Raw genomic sequence first — 15,320 nt, 5'->3', positions numbered from 1 at the left:
GCTCCCAGCTTGTCCTCCCCCTCCAGCAGGTGGTCGTCTGTGTGTTTCAGCCATTTGTCTATCCCCAGCTCCTACAGAGGCCCCAGCACATGGTAGATGCTCTGTTAATGTTTTGTTGAGCGAATCACTAAATACCCAAACCCCCAAACTTTGAGCCCATCACGCATAACAGCCCACAAGGTCGATCCGAGTCCAGCTCCCCGGACCAGTGAGACAGCTGAAGTGGACAGAGGTCAGAGGTAGCCTCTAGGCAAGCGTGAAGGAGCCGGACTAAGATGGGATCCCAGAGCCCACCCTGAGAACCTACCGTGTGCTGGAAGGGGTCGCTATTCGCCAACAAACCTGAGCTCCCCAGTGTGAGTTCTCTCCTCTGCTCTCCTTTTTTTTTTTCAAAATGCCTCTTGGGGAAGAGGAACAAATGAGTCAGGGCAGTGCCCAAAATGACCTTCTGCACAGGACACAGGTTTTGTCCAGAAGGTGCCCAGGTTTACCCAAGCCTGGCCAGCAACCAGCACACTGACCCGAGCTGCAAAGTCACATGAGCTCCCTGTCCCGGGAAGTTCGGCTACAACATCTCACTGGCCTCAGTGGGGGAACGCGTAACAGGTGTCGCGTGCCCCACCTTTGGTGAATTTGACTGAAGGCTGCTTTCCTACTGCCTCAGGGATGAGGGAGTCCTGAACAAGGAGCCTCTGCACAGGGTTACATGCTGTGTGACTTGGGGCAAGTTTCTCAACCTCTCTGTGCCTCCATGTATTCATGATAACATGGACAGAAGGGGGAATAAGAGCACCTCCCTAATAGGATGCTTGGGCAGAACGAATGTGCTGACCCATGCCATGCATTTAGTGTGAGCTCAGCACAGTCTAGTGTCCGGGAAAAAGTAGCAGATGTAACCGTTGCTGGCTGCGTGCTGGAGCCGGGGGGACGGTCAGCGCCTGTTGCTCAGCCTTGCTTGCCCAAGTGGGAGGCCACTGGTGGCCCATCCCCAGAGCCTGGCGAGGGATCAGACTGTCAGGCTCACTTTGAATGGATGGTGACAGGACCTCTGGTTGCTGCCCTGCGTCTCACGGGCACCAGACTCTGTCCCTGCAGGGGGACGCACAACGATGTCACCTTTACCCAAGAAAGACTGAACGTGGCTGGAGCCCTTGAGATTGGTTCCCAGCGCCAGCTCTGCAAATAGGGTCACACGCCAGCCAGTCGCTTAGAGAAAAGACACTGCGTCGAGCTCCAGAAGACTAGATACCCGGTTGGTTTGCTTGGGTTTTGTATTTATTTGAGAGAGAGAGTGAGTGAGCAGGAGAGGACGAGCAGGGTGAGGGGCAGAGGGAGGAGCAGGCTGAGCTGAGCAGGGAGCCCCGCCTGGGTTTCGATCCCGGGACTCTGGGATCATAACCTGAGCCGAAGGCAGATGCTTATCCCACTGAGCCACCTGGCATCCTGGTACCCAGTTCGTGAACTTGCTCCTTCTGTTGATGACCCCTGGAGTCTTCTGAATGTGACTTCTTAGTCTCTCCAACATTTAAATGGATCAGCAAGGAGACTGGAGATGTCAGATCTTACAAAATTCGTGGACATCTGCCGACGCAGAGGGGGAAGCTGCCTATTTTCTCTGAAGCAAGAGGCAGGTGTCTGGGAACCATCCTCTTTCCCATTCTCTGTGCAGTTTCTCAGGCTGAACCCTTCCCGCAGGTCTCCTTAATCTCCTCCTTCAAACTCTGCCCGAGGTCAGTGCCTTGCAAAGCTGCCTTTTTTTTTTTTTTTTTTTTTTTTAAGATTTTATTTACTGGGGAGCCTGGGTGGCTCAGTGGGTTAAAGTCTCTGCCTTCAGGTCAGGTCATGATCCCAGCCCCACATCAGGCTCTCTGCTCTGCGGGGAGCCTGCTTCCTCCTCTCTCTGCCTGCCTGCCTCTCTGCCTGCTTGTGTTCTCTGTCAAATAAATTTTTTAAAAAAATCTTTAAAAGATTTTATTTATTTGAGAGAGAGAACACAAGCAGGGAGCAAGAGAAGAGGGAGAGGGAGAAGGCACCCTGACATGGGGCTCCATCCTAGGACCCCAGGATCCTGACCTGAGCCAAAAGCAGACCCTTAACCAACTGAACCACCCAGGAGTCCCAAGCCGCTGCTTTATCGTCTTTCGTCCACCCCCTTCAAAGCTAATTTGTTACTCTCTCTGTAGCCGCCTGCTAAGCCCCATTTTAGTAGTACCGTCTGGTGACTAAAAGCATGGGGTTTAGAATCAGACATGCCTTATCCTTGCCTGTACTCGCTGTGTAACTTCAGACCGCTCACTCGACCTCTCTGAACCTCAGTGTCCTTATCTGTAAAACAGAAATAATACCTCGGAAAGGATTGTGCGTGGAAGGAGCTGAAGCACAGGGCCTGGCACAGAGCCCCCCTGGAACGCACGTGCACTCTTAACCTGCCCTTGACATCCCTTCTGGGAGGAAGAATCCCTTTGTCTTCCTGCTGGACCGTGACTGTGTATCACACATCGGTATGTCCCCTAAAGCCCCTGGCACACAATAGGGACCCAGGAATGGTTGAACCCAAATTCTCTAGAAAGCCAGTTTCAAAGAAAGCCACACCCGGTATGCCTGGTGCTTCTGGGACAAAATATCTCCGAGGATAAAGTATGGTGCTCACCGCTGGCCTGCCTGCCCTGCCCAGGGAGGGGTGTGGTGTGAGGGAAGGAGGTGCACTGCAAACTCAGCGGGATTTGATTGTGAATCTTGCCTGCTGCCTGGAGCTGTGTGACCTGGGGCAAATTACATAACCTCTCTGAGACTCAGAGATAATGAGGCTAATCCTTCCTTGACTGGCTGGTGCTTCTGCTACTATTCCTATAGTTACCGCTGAGCCTGGCAGATTCCTTCACTCTGTCCGGCCGGGCAGCCCTCTTTCCTCCCCTCTACCTTTATGACTCACTTGCAAGGTGATCTTCATTTTTCTTGAACGCTCAAGCTATAAGAACTCATTCTCGAAGAACGAGAACCTGACACTTTTGACCTTGGTTGGTGGGGAGGTGGCCTGAAATTCCCAGGCCGGACTGGGGCAGCAGCGGTGGGGGTGGCCCAGAGCCTTTCTCCTCCATCCTCCCCTGCCTGGGACCGGAACTTGGTGACCAGAGTGACTATGGGCTGAAACTTGGCCCAGAGGGCCCCCACTGAGTTCTTCCTTTGTGATGGGAATGTGGCCTGGTTCCCTGGGAATGCAGCTCAGGATCCCTTTCCCAATTATGCAGCTTGGCAGGCAGAGGTTGGGCACGGGGAGACCAGTCAAGGAGCCTCTTTGTCCTGGGGACTGGTCAGGCTGCCAGGCACCTCGGGCCGCTGAGATGCCCTCCCACGAAAGGCAGGAAAGGCAGCAGCGCCGGGCCAGGCACTTCTGACACCGCACCTTCCAGGGCCACAAGGCAAGCTCGATGGCCACGCAGGGGTCTTGGATGATGATCCCTATAGAATTTCTGGGATTCAGCCGTAACAGGACAAGGGAAGGCTTGGCGATCACTTGGAACCCTTTACTCTGCCTCAGCTAGGACAGCACCATTTTTTCTTTCTTTCTTTTCTTCAGTGTTATTCAAAGCATTGTCTTCACATTAGGTTCACAGAGACTCCAGTCTGGGTCTCAGCCAGGCGGGGTGCTCGAATGAACAGAGCTGTGACTGTCCACCCCCTCTTTGGAAATCCCTGCTGGCTTTGGTCAACCCAGGGTGCTGGTGGGAGGGAAGACAGCAGCTGCCCAAAAGGAGGGAGGCTTGGGGCTCTCAGCCGTGCCGGCTTCTGCCTGGGAACACCAGGGAATGCTGAAACCTCAGACTCCGTCGGGAATTTTTTTTTTCAAGATTTTATTTATTTATTTGACAGACAGAGATCACAAGTAGGCAGAGAGACAGGCAGAGAGATAGGAGGAAGCAGGCTCCCTGCTGAGCAGAGATTCCCTGATGTAGGGCTTGATCCCAGGTCCCTGGGATCATGACCTGAGCCGAAGGCAGAGGCTTAACCCACTGAACCACCCGGGTGCCCCAGGAAATGTTGATAGAGTCACCTTCTCGGGTCAGAATGGAGGTCACATTTAGCCTGGCCTGGCCCCCTCTCCATGTTGCTGGCAAATCATGTGTGTATGGATCCTCCAGAAAGTTGCCTGAACTCATCCTCTCCCCCTTGGTGCCAACTGTGGACTAGAAATTTCCCCAAATTGATACAGGACATGGGTCAAACTTTTTAACTTGCCAGAAAGTCATTCTACCAATAGTTGTTAAGCACCTGTTCGGTTCCCTAACAAGAACTTTGGTTCAGGGAGTTTATACTCCACTGGGGGAGACAGGGAGCCAGCAAGAAAGCGAAGCAACACTATTAGAGATTGTGAGGTAATGTCATCCATCCATGGGAAGAAATGTCCTCAAAGAACCAAGCATGGGGCTTAAGAGTAGCCGGGTGATAGAGGGACATTTTATATATAGGATGATTAAGGAAATCCTCACTGAGGAGGTGGCATTTGAGTAAAGAAGTAGCCGCACCAAAGAGACAGAAGGAAGAGTGTTTCAGGCATGGGAAACAGCAAGTACAAAGGCCCTGTGGCAGAATGTGCTTGGTGTGGGTGAAAAACAGTACAGAAGCTATGGAGGGTTGGTGAGCCAAGAGAGAAGATAAGATAAAGGCAGGAGCCAATCCAATCTGGTGGGGCTTGAGGCCACAGCAAAGGAGTTTGGAATTTATGCTAAGAGTGGTGGAAAGGTGTTGATGGGTGTCGGAAATTCCTATTACAAAGTAATTTGGCCAGTGACAAGGCTCTCTATAGGGCATCTGTGCAGTGTAAGGAATAATGTAATAAATAAACACCCATATGTTGTTTGGTTTCACCTGGTTTGGAACTTCACGTAAATGGAAACGTGTTGCATTTGCTTTTCTGTTCAATGTCACGTTTGTCAGAATGGGCCACGGTGGTGCCCATGGCGATAGGTGACTCGTATTCTCGGCTGTGTGCTAATGCACAGGAGAATGCTGTCATGGCTTATCCTTTCCGGGTGCATGGCCTTATTTGATTTTTTAATGTTGACCCAAGCCTACATTCTTGGGATAAACCCAACTTGATTGTGATGTATTATGTACTTTTAAAAAATTAATTTATTTATTTAAATTCAATGAACATATACATAACATATATTATCATATGCTATATAGATTTATTATATACTATACATAATCTACTAATAGTATATATAGTATTATATATATAGTATTTATATATAATAGTATATATAGTATATTATTAGTTCAGAGGTAGATTCATCAGTTACATGTAACACCCAGTGCTCATTACATCACGTGCTCGCTTTAATGCCTGCCACCCAGTTACCCCATCCTCCACCCCCTCCCTTCCCGCAACCCTCAGTTTGTTTCATATGGTTAAGAGTATCTTACGGTTTGTCTCCCTCACTGATTTTTGTCTTGTTTTATTTTTCCCTCCCTTTCCCTATGCTCCTCTATTTTGTTTCTGAAATTTGACATAGGAATGAGATCATATGATCCTGGCCTTTCTCTGATTGACTTATTTCACTCAGCATAATACCTTCTAGTTCCATCCATGTCATTGCAAATGGCAAAATTTCATTTTTGTGATGGCTGAGTCGTAGACCATCATATTATATATACCGCATCTTCCTTATCCATTTGTCCGTCAGTGGACATCTGGGCTCTTTCCGTAGTTTGGCTATTGTGGACATTGCTGCTATAAACATTCGGGTGCACATGCCCCTTCGGATCCCTACATTTTTATCTTTAGGGTAAATACCCAGTAGTGCGATTGCTGGGTCGTAGGGTAGCTCTATTTTCAACTTTTTGAGGAACCTCCATGCTGTTTTCCAGAGTGGCTGCACCAGCTTGCATTCCCACCAACTGTGTAGGCGGGCTCTCCTTTCTCCGCATCCTCGCCAGCATCTGTCATTTCCTGGCATGTTACTTTTTGGCCATTCTGACTGGTGTGAGGTGGCATCTCATTGTGATTTTGATTTGTATTTCCCTGATGCCGAGTGATACGGAGCATTTTTTTTTCATGTGTCTGTTGGCCATTTGGAATGTCCTTGCAGAAATGTCTGTTCATGTCTTCTGCCCATTTCTGGACTAGATTATTTGTTCTTTGGGTGTTGAGTTTGATAAGTTCTTTATAGATTTTGGATACTAGCCCTTTATCTGATAAGGCCTCTGCAAATATCTTCTCCCATTTCATAAGCTGTCTTTCGGTTTTGCTGATTGTTTCCTTTGTTGTGCAAAGCTTTTTATCTTGTCCCAATAGTTCATTTTTGCTTTTGTTTCCCTTGCCTTTGGCAACGTGTCTAGCAAGAAGTTGCTTGCTGCTGAGGTCACGGAGGTTTCTGCCTGTGTTCTCCTCTAGGACGCATTCCTTTCTCACATTGTGGGATTCCATTTGCTGGCATTTTGTTTAGGATTTTTGTCTGTGTGCAGACAGATCAGATTGGCCCATCATTTTCCTTTCTTGCCTTGTCCTTGTTTGGTTTGGTATTAAGATGATACACTCCTCATCAAATGACTTGGGGGAATGTTTCCTCTTCTTTTAAGCCTCAGGGGCACCGATGGAAGATGGATGAAACCACAGAAAGGTCTGGGAAACACAGCTACCAGACTCTCATCCTTCTGTGGCCCTGCTTTTCGGTACAGAATCTTGGCTTCTTCTGATACAACTTTTCTCACTATGGGTCCCAACCACACAGCCCAACCTATGCCCCCCCAACCCCTGCCCCCCAAAAAAAAAACAAAGAAAACACATTCCTCCCCCATGAGCACCTCACATGGAAATGCTCACAGCTTACTTAGAAAGCTGTGTTTCTGGTTTTTTACAGGTGGTTCCTTAACTCAAGAGTTTAGCATGAAGAGTTGTTTTCAAGCCAGGTAGCAACAGTTACCTCTCTTAACTAGTTAAGACTAGTTAACCACTGTTCTTGAAAACCCAGGTATAGGATCACTCACTTATCCCTTAGGGCCACCCCAAACCTGAGCTGTGATGCGTCCAGCCAGAGGTGGGTCTGGCAGAGCGGGGACCCCAGTCTGCCCGCCAAGGCTCCTCTGTTTTAGGGATGTGTTGGAAACGATGCGGTCCAAATCCTCTAGCACAAAATTAGCTTCTTTCCATATTTTTGAAAGGGAAAGAACACCTTACTAAATATAACATGGGTCAACAAGCCAGAAACGAGATAAACAACCAGCAGCTGCAGCTCGGGGCTGGGTCCCACACCATGGGGAGCCCACCGGGGTCCCGGGCTCCAGAGGGAGAGGGAATCAATGGACAAGTTTAAGCAACCCCTGGGCACATGACCCTGCCACGAGCCCCAAAACACCAAAACCTTTATTTCATATTTTTATTCTAAAAGCAACACATACACGTTTCTGTGTTTCCAGTTGTTACTCTCCCAGTAAGAAAAAGAAAAGAAAAATCACTGTAATCCCGCCGCACAGAAAGCAACTAAGACGACCATGGAATGCATAATTTGAGTGTTTTGAAATTTAATATGAAACATTAACTAGTGTTTCTCAGCCTTCCCCCTCCCCAGTATTGTCCCCTAAAGAGTCTTTTTAGACATCGTTTTTGTAATACCCCACTTCACCCCTCCCCCCATGAAATTTTAAGAGTGCAGGTATCCTGTGTGTCTGTTCATGTATTGTGGAGGGCCACAAACCCCTGTAATACATAAGACTGTTTTTACACCATCCCCAAGAATGCATTTTTACCCCCACCCCAATGGGTGGTCTCACCCCATTAGGAATGCAAGCTTTTTTTTTTTTTTAGATTTTATTTATTTATTTGACAGACAGAGATCACAAGTGGACAGAGAGGCAGGCAGAGAGAGAGAGGGAGGGGGAAGCAGGCTCCCCGCTGAGCAGAGAGCCCGATGTGGGGCTTGATCCCAGGACCCTGGGGTCATGACCTGAGCTGAAGGCAGAGGCTTTAACCCACTGAGCCACCCAGGCGCCCCAGAATGCAAGCTTTAAATAGTATTAAAGAAAAACCTTTCTGGAAGAACTTACTGTGTGCTGGTCACATATAATTCTAAGTATTTTATGTACATTTTCTTGTTCACTTATCATAACTCCCCTATGAGTGAATACCAGGAGACTTTTGTCTCCATTTTTGTAGTTGTGGAAGCTGAGGCACAGAGAGGTTAAGTAACTTGCCCAAAGGCACACAGCTGGGAAAGTCCAGAGTGAGGATGTGAGCCAGGCAGCCTGGTTCTGAAGTTCACGCTGAACCACCAAGTTACGTTGCCTTGCAACACCTTGTGATTGTAGCAAATCCAAAATACAGAAACAGAGTAACAGGTACCCTTCCCAAGCCCTCTCTATTCTCCGAAGCAATCATTGCTAAATTTGGAATGTGTCCCTTGTCAGAGATTTTTCCATGCGTGTTTGTACTTATGAAAATCTTTCGTCTCTTATTTAGTTTAACATGAGGATTATCTGGTCTTCCTTCCTATGTATTCGTGTGCACAGATCTGTATATAGAATTTTTTAAAAATTAGAATCACAAGGAACATTACTGGTTTTTGGTTTTTTTGTTTGTTTGTTTGACTTTAAAATGTATCCGAAGCTGGCTTGAAACCATAGTTTAACAAGTACGCGTACTGTATTTCATTTAACCAGATTCAGATTATGAGCTTTTTAAATAATTTCTAGTTTCTCACTGCTGCAAAGCTACGATGAATATCCTTGGCGGGTACCTAATTCTTGGGAGTTGGAATTACAAAGCCGAAGGGTTTAAGCATTTTTGAAACTTCTGGTCCATCAGTGACAGCACTTGCCATCCGGAAAAACTGTATGAAATCGCTTATCCCAGCACCATTGCCCACACCGGGTATTATTGCCTGTTTTCCATCACTGACCATTTAACAGGTCCAACTGTATGAAGCCTGACATTTTCATCTCTGTCAGTGACTCTCCTTGAGGGCCTGTTTTACTCATGAGACAGGTAAGGCAAAGTTGAGTGGAGAGAGCAGGGAGGGTAGAAGGTTCCAGTGGCCCCAGTCGCCAGTTAAGAGAACACACCGTCAGCCTCCCAGGGACAAGGCCTCCCTGTTGGGCCCCTAGCAGGGGGCTCAGGCATGGGCTTTTTCATCTTCTGCTTCCCTCCCCAGCCTCGGGCTGCACCTCCAGACCCCTAAGCCCTCTTCCTCCTCTGGCCTTGTCTTCGATCCATTCCGCAGAACTGCTAAACCACTCATCCTTTCCTGGGCTGACTGTGAATGGTATTGGGGAAACAAATACCAAACAAATACCCCAATAAAACCCAAATATCGGGGCGCCTGGGTGGCTCAGTGGGTTAAAGTCTCTGCTTTCGGCTCAGGTCATGATCCCAGGGTCCTGGGATTGAGCCCCGCATCTGGCTCTCTGCTCAGCAGGGAGCCTGCTTCCCCCCTCTCTCTCTCTGCCTGCCTCTCTGCCTACTTGTCATCTCTGTCAAATAAATAAATAAAATCTTTAAAAAAAAAAAACAAATATCATTGGGTTTTGTAGGCTTTTCAGCTGACCCCCAGCAACTGTCTGCAGCAGGATGGGATCCCTGTTCAGGGCCCTACACGCCTACACATACGTGTTCACACATGAGTGTACATGTATAGTGGGGATGCACGTCTGCACATCCAGGGGCAGACCCTATTATGTGAAGTGGGGCTTCTCTCTCTCACAGAGACTTTCCACGGCCCCGAGTGAGGACACCCACCTACCAAATGCCACAGTTTCTAGACTTTCTTCCCACTTTGTTGTTATTCCTTGTAGACCCTTTCCTGCTGGCCAGGAAGCCCCACTAACCCTTCGCTTGCTCACCGGTGTCCCCCCAGTGCCTAACGCTGCTTAGCAGATGCGCAGGAAATACCTGTGGCATGAAGAAAAAAGAAAGAACAGACCTCAAGCTGACAAAGGATATTATCACAAATATATTTAGAGTATTTTTTTTTTTTTTTTTAGCAAAGTGGGCACTTTCAGATTGAGCCCGTTGTTTGATGAGAAAATATCTCTGCAGCATGGGATTTCAAGTGGCCTGGTTAGCCGTCCTTCTGGAAAGATTGGAAGGAATGCAGCACTGAAAATAGGACTTTGCCCATCCAAACATCTGTCAGGCTTTGCTGTTCTGCAAAGGTCACTGTCCTGGGAATAATGTATTGAGAAGCAGTTCACCCGGAAGGGCACCGCTCGCTGGTCCTCCTGGGCCCTGAAAGCGTTCTGAGCTAAACCTTCAGGTGACTTGTTTATCTGGCTCATTCTCCCAGCCCACACATGGTTGTAGAATCCCCAGAGGGTGGGCTCCTCCCTTGAGCACAAGATCTCTGAACTGCTTCGTGGGAAGAGGCTTTCTCGCCCAGCTGGGCACCACAGCTAAGATGGGAAATAGGGAGGCTTCCACCCCTTTAAGAAAAGCAAAACTCCATGTGGCTGAAGGGAGACTAGTCTCCCAGATGGCTTCAGGTGGCCTCTGTTCATTTCATTCAGTGATGTTTCAGCGGACATATCTGGAGCCTCCGCTTTGTTCCAGGCACAGAGCTGTGTCATGGGAAGAGAGACACTGGCCACGGTAGCCACTGGTAGCCTGTGGCAGCCCACGAAAGCGGAAGCTGAGTTGGGGCGGGGGGAGACCAGAGAACTGCAGAAATGCTGGAGGGGGCTGTGCAGAGAAGGGCGAGGTGAGAGTTGAGGGCAAGAGGCGGTCACATGCATCCAGATCCAGATCCAGGAGCCCAGATCTTCTACTGCAGGAGATGGGGAGCCATGGGTGGGGGGGGTGGAACCAGCCCATAGGCTGTGTGCGCCGGGATGTATCCCCGACCGATGCCCGTCGCCCAGGCCATTTGGGCTACTGACCACAGCTCATGCACGCCGTCGTTGGCACTCCTTGCTGGACCTCATGCCCGCTGAGACTGCCCTGCGCTTCCTTAAATTCCACAAAATGTTTACAGGACCCGGAGTGCTGACCTCTCTGGTCTCCTGCATGGAAAGGTCTGGCTTTTCCTTTTCGGGTGGGGTGGGCGGATCAGCCCTCCTTCTGCAGGCTCACAGAAGGAGCCGAGTGTGTGGCACGTAAGACATCTGGAATGCATCAGCGGCCTGGCCGGAGCCCGCAGCTCAGTCCTGCTCCATAACTCCTTCAGGAGGATAGGCACTGGGTTCACAAAAGCGTCCGGAATCCAAACTGATCCTCCTCTCTTTTTCTGCTTTCCTTCCAGACCTCTCGGCCTCAGCTGTCCACACAGGATGCCTCAAATTTGCTGGAAACCGTCCCTCAAGAGGTCAGCCGCTGTTTCTTTAGGGCGGCACTAGGGATTTCGTTCCGTGCATCAAAGTGGGTTTTGTTGTCCCTGCTGCTGCTGCTGCTGCTGCTGCTGCTGCTCCCATTTATTTATTTTCTTTCTCTGCACCGGTCCTCGCCCCGCTCCCACTGGCATGATGGCCCAGTCGAAGGCCAACGGCTCCCACTATGCACTGACCGCCATCGGCCTGGGGATGCTGGTTCTCGGGGTCATCATGGCTATGTGGAACCTGGTGCCCGGGTTCAGCGCCCACGAAAAGCCGACCGCTCAGGGGAACAAGACGGAGATAGGCAGCGGCATTCTCAAAAGCAAGACTTTCTCCGTGGCCTACGTGCTGGTCGGGGCTGGGGTGATGCTTTTGCTGCTCTCCATCTGCCTGAGCATCCGGGACAAGAGGAAGCAGCGGCAAGGGGAGGAGATGGCCCACATCCAGCACCAGCCGGGGGTCGAGCCGCATGCCCCGGAGGAAGACAGGTGAGGACCGGCTGACCGCCTTCCGACCGGGGGATGGGTACACGCGCGAGAACACACACACACACACTCCTAGGGGTCACTAATGAGATTATTTTAGTCTAGGACACTCTGCCTTCCCACTTTCCCCCCCGGAGGCTCTGAAAAGCAGTTTATAATTTTCCAAGTAACTTTATAGTCCTATAGTTTCCCCAATAATGCGGTATGAATGGATGACAAGTGTGTCAAGATTTCGACACCTGCCGGGAAGCTGCACGGGGCCCAGGACAGCCAGAGTCTCCAGACGGGCTGTGTGTGCATGCTTTGTGTTGAAAAGGTTGGGAAGCAGTGTTCTATTTGGACAAAAATGCCACAAGCGTGTTTAAGAGGTACACGGTACATCAGGGAACACACGGTGAAGGTTGATATCCCTACTAGAAGGAGCCCTTGCAAAGGAATGTGACAGATGAGCACAGCAGTAGGAAACGGATAAAGGATACAAGGAAGCATCTCAGAATGTTCAGACAGTAGAGGTCCCACCTCATTAGTCACGAGATGCAAACAAGGCAAGGTGTCCTCATTCTTTGCCTGTCTTCATGGCCAGGACAGGCAGCCCCTGGTGTCGGAGAGCTGTAGGGAAATGGGTCACTGATGGGGGCAGTGACTGACACAGCCTTTCTGAAGAGGCAGTGAGAGGAGGTATTGAAGATGTGTGTCCCTCTCCGTTCCGTTCCTAAGAGTTTACCCTTGGAAGGAAAAATCACGCAAGGTCAAAGGAGTCTGTGCCCTTGGGTTTATCAGAGCATTGCTTAGGACAGCAAAAACTGAGCAAGCGACCTAAATATCCATCATTCGGCCTAAATTATGGCACGCCCCCTCGGTGGCATTCTGCACAGCCGTAGCTGACCTATATTTGCTATCGTGGGACCATATGCTCCACGGTGGGAGATGAAGGTAGCACCACAGCGTCTTTGGGAAGGTCCTAATCACATCAAATGTTGCAGCTGTGGGATTAGAGAGGGGTCCGGAAAGATGTACGACGGAGGGTTAACAGTGCCTGTCTCCAGGTGGAAGGAGATGGGCTGGTGTGCTTTTCTGCCTGAGGTTTCTCGGCATTGTTTAGGTTTTCTGCAACTTTGTCATCTTTCGAGCAGGCAGGGAGTGGTTTTCAGTTTGGAAAAACGAAACCCATTTTCTGATTATAAAAGATCGTGCATGCATATTCTAGAAGACTTAAGAAATACAGAAAAGAACAAAGAAGGAAAATCAGTCATCCCTAATCACCCACCCTCGCCATGAGCATACGCATGCCCAGGTGAAATGAGAGGGAGGCCTGGACAAACAGGGAGGGGCTGATGTTGGCCATTATCACGCTACAGGTTCAAGTGTAGAGTCCTGGACTATGGCTAATGGCACTATTTCCTGCACATGTGTAAAAACAGAACAAAAAAAAATCACCCTGACTTCCTGGTTTTCTCTTTGAACAGTCAAAGGAGACTACGCCTGAGGATAAGACCTTCCAGCCTTATAGTGAACTTGGAAGACAAAATTACAGAATAACTTGAAATACTTACAAATTTTATAGCAGAAATTCCTTCTCTCCCTGGGAACAACCACTTTGCTTCAGGCTGGCAGCTGGTTCATGTGTACTTATGTGGCCTTTGGCCAAAGGACCCAGCTCAGCACCAGAGCAGCCCATCCGGCATGCGGTTAAGGGTGAGGCTTAAAAGCAAAGTGGGTTTCACACTTCCTTGTGTTAACACTTCCGAACTGTCCAGTGTCGTCATTGAGGGTGGCGTTCAGTTCCTGATCTCCCACTTCCCAAGTATATGACCAAGTCACATAACCTTGATATACCCATTTCCCCATCCATAAAATGGGTATAAAAATAGTACCTAACTCATTGTGGTGTTAGGAAGATGAGAGCGGTTGATCTGTGTTAGAGTACTTAGCAGAGTACCCAACTCCTAGCGCACAGTTGAAGTGTTAGCTTTGGTTACTTCTGGGACCCACTGGTTGTTTCCAAGCCTGGTATATGAGGACCCGGGGCTGACACGGGATCCAGAGTTCGTCCCCTCGTGATTTCCAATATGGCGGAGCGCCTGCTAACACTCTCTGTTGGTGCTTGTTGCCTTGCAGCCAGGAGGAGGAGGAGGAGGAGGAGGCCTCCTCCAGGTACTACGTCCCCAGTTACGAGGAAGTGATGAACACCAACTACTCAGAAGCGAGGGAACTGGACCAGAACCCCAGGATGAGCATCTCTCTCCCCTCCTATGAGTCCTTGACCGGGCCTGACGAGACGAGCCCCACGGCTGCCAGGGCCAACGCGGAGGCCAGCCCGGGGCATCCGCCCGACAGGCAGAACTCCAAGTTGGCCAAACGCCTAAAGCCACTGAAAGTTCGGAGGATTAAATCCGAAAAGCTTCACCTTAAAGACTTCAGGATCAACCTGCCGGACAAGAACGTCCCTCCTCCCTCCATCGAGCCTCTGACTCCGCCACCACAGTACGACGAAGTCCAGGAGAAGGCTTCTGACGCCAGGCCGCCCGACTGACGGCGCCGTTCAGGAGTGTCCCTCCGGTCGCTCACCCTCCACACCACGGACCCCCAGTGAAGTCACTTCAGCTGCAGTGGAGAAGCGGAGGGGCCAGACGCACACAGACTGATGTGGATGGGGGCGGGGGGTGCGGGGAGGGGCGGGGGGTCCGGTCACTAGGGACTGACGGACGTCCGTGGGACCTCATGTGGCAGGTGCACTGGGAGGAGCTTCTGCCTGGGATCTGGGACGTGGACGCCATCAGGGGGAGCGGGGTACACACCTTCCCTGTCGTTTCTCCCCAGCTCTGAGTTGTTGGCGACAACACCTCTCTTTTCAATCCGGAAAGGACGCCGGCAGCTGGTTTAGGTTGTGATTTTGTTTTGCTTCCACTAGGTCTGTTTTGTTTCAAAAAGAAAACAAGATAGGACTTCGCTTTCTTCACCGGAGTCCTGCCTGAGCTGTGGGCAGGAGATGTGACTCAGCTTTCTAGAAAGGACGTGGGGCTGTCCCGTGAATGAAGCGAAACAAAAGGCTGATCGATGATGTGGGGGTGAGGCCCCCTGACGCTGTTCAGAACCTCTGAAGCATAGAGACTCTGATCTTAGGCATTACCGGGCCTCGGACCCTCCGAGAACCAACCGCTTCAGGGGCGAAAAAAGAAAGCTGTATGAGATATTTTATTCCTTCTAAAATGCCGTGCAAGTGAGCTTTTTATAATAAAATATTTTATATGTAGTACCTTTGGGCGCTGAGTTACGGTAGCAGTTCTTCCAATACTGACTTGCTTAGGACAAATATCCCTGATGGTCCTGATTGCTGCTGATCTGCACAAAACACTTCCCATTGCCAGGCGCTGAGTACTTCACACATGTTAGCCCATTTCATGTGTATCCTGGTATCACTGCCATTTTGAAAGTTAGCTCCCAGAGGCTCAGGTTCAAGTGCCCCGTGACACATTGCTAGCAAGCAGCTGGCCCAGAGCCTGAGCCCTGTCTGGCTCAGGTCTTTAAACGCTC

General features: G+C 49.9%; 1 protein-coding gene across 3 annotated transcripts in view; it reads left to right on the top strand.

Moving 5' to 3' along the window:
* The window catches only part of TMEM51 (transmembrane protein 51), a 56,690-nt gene extending 41,648 nt beyond the window's left edge, over positions 1-15,042 (top strand). The window contains exons 2-4 of one of the 3 annotated variants that reach the window (XM_046012130.1): positions 9,979-10,250; positions 11,232-11,789; positions 13,905-15,042. In XM_046012130.1, the coding sequence (XP_045868086.1) occupies positions 11,449-11,789; positions 13,905-14,319 (756 nt within the window). In that variant the 5' untranslated portion in view covers positions 9,979-10,250; positions 11,232-11,448 and the 3' untranslated portion in view covers positions 14,320-15,042. Of the gene's footprint in view, positions 1-2,336; positions 2,502-9,978; positions 10,251-11,231; positions 11,790-13,904 lie in introns of those variants that run through there. The other 2 variants (XM_046012140.1, XM_046012119.1) reach the window with 2 other exon arrangements.
* Positions 15,043-15,320: the final 278 nt, after the last annotated feature.

The sequence above is a fragment of the Meles meles genome, chromosome 1 (assembly GCF_922984935.1).
Source record: "Meles meles chromosome 1, mMelMel3.1 paternal haplotype, whole genome shotgun sequence".
NCBI classification, from domain to species: domain Eukaryota; kingdom Metazoa; phylum Chordata; class Mammalia; order Carnivora; family Mustelidae; genus Meles; species Meles meles.
This window is presented reverse-complemented; position numbering and strand designations above follow the sequence as displayed.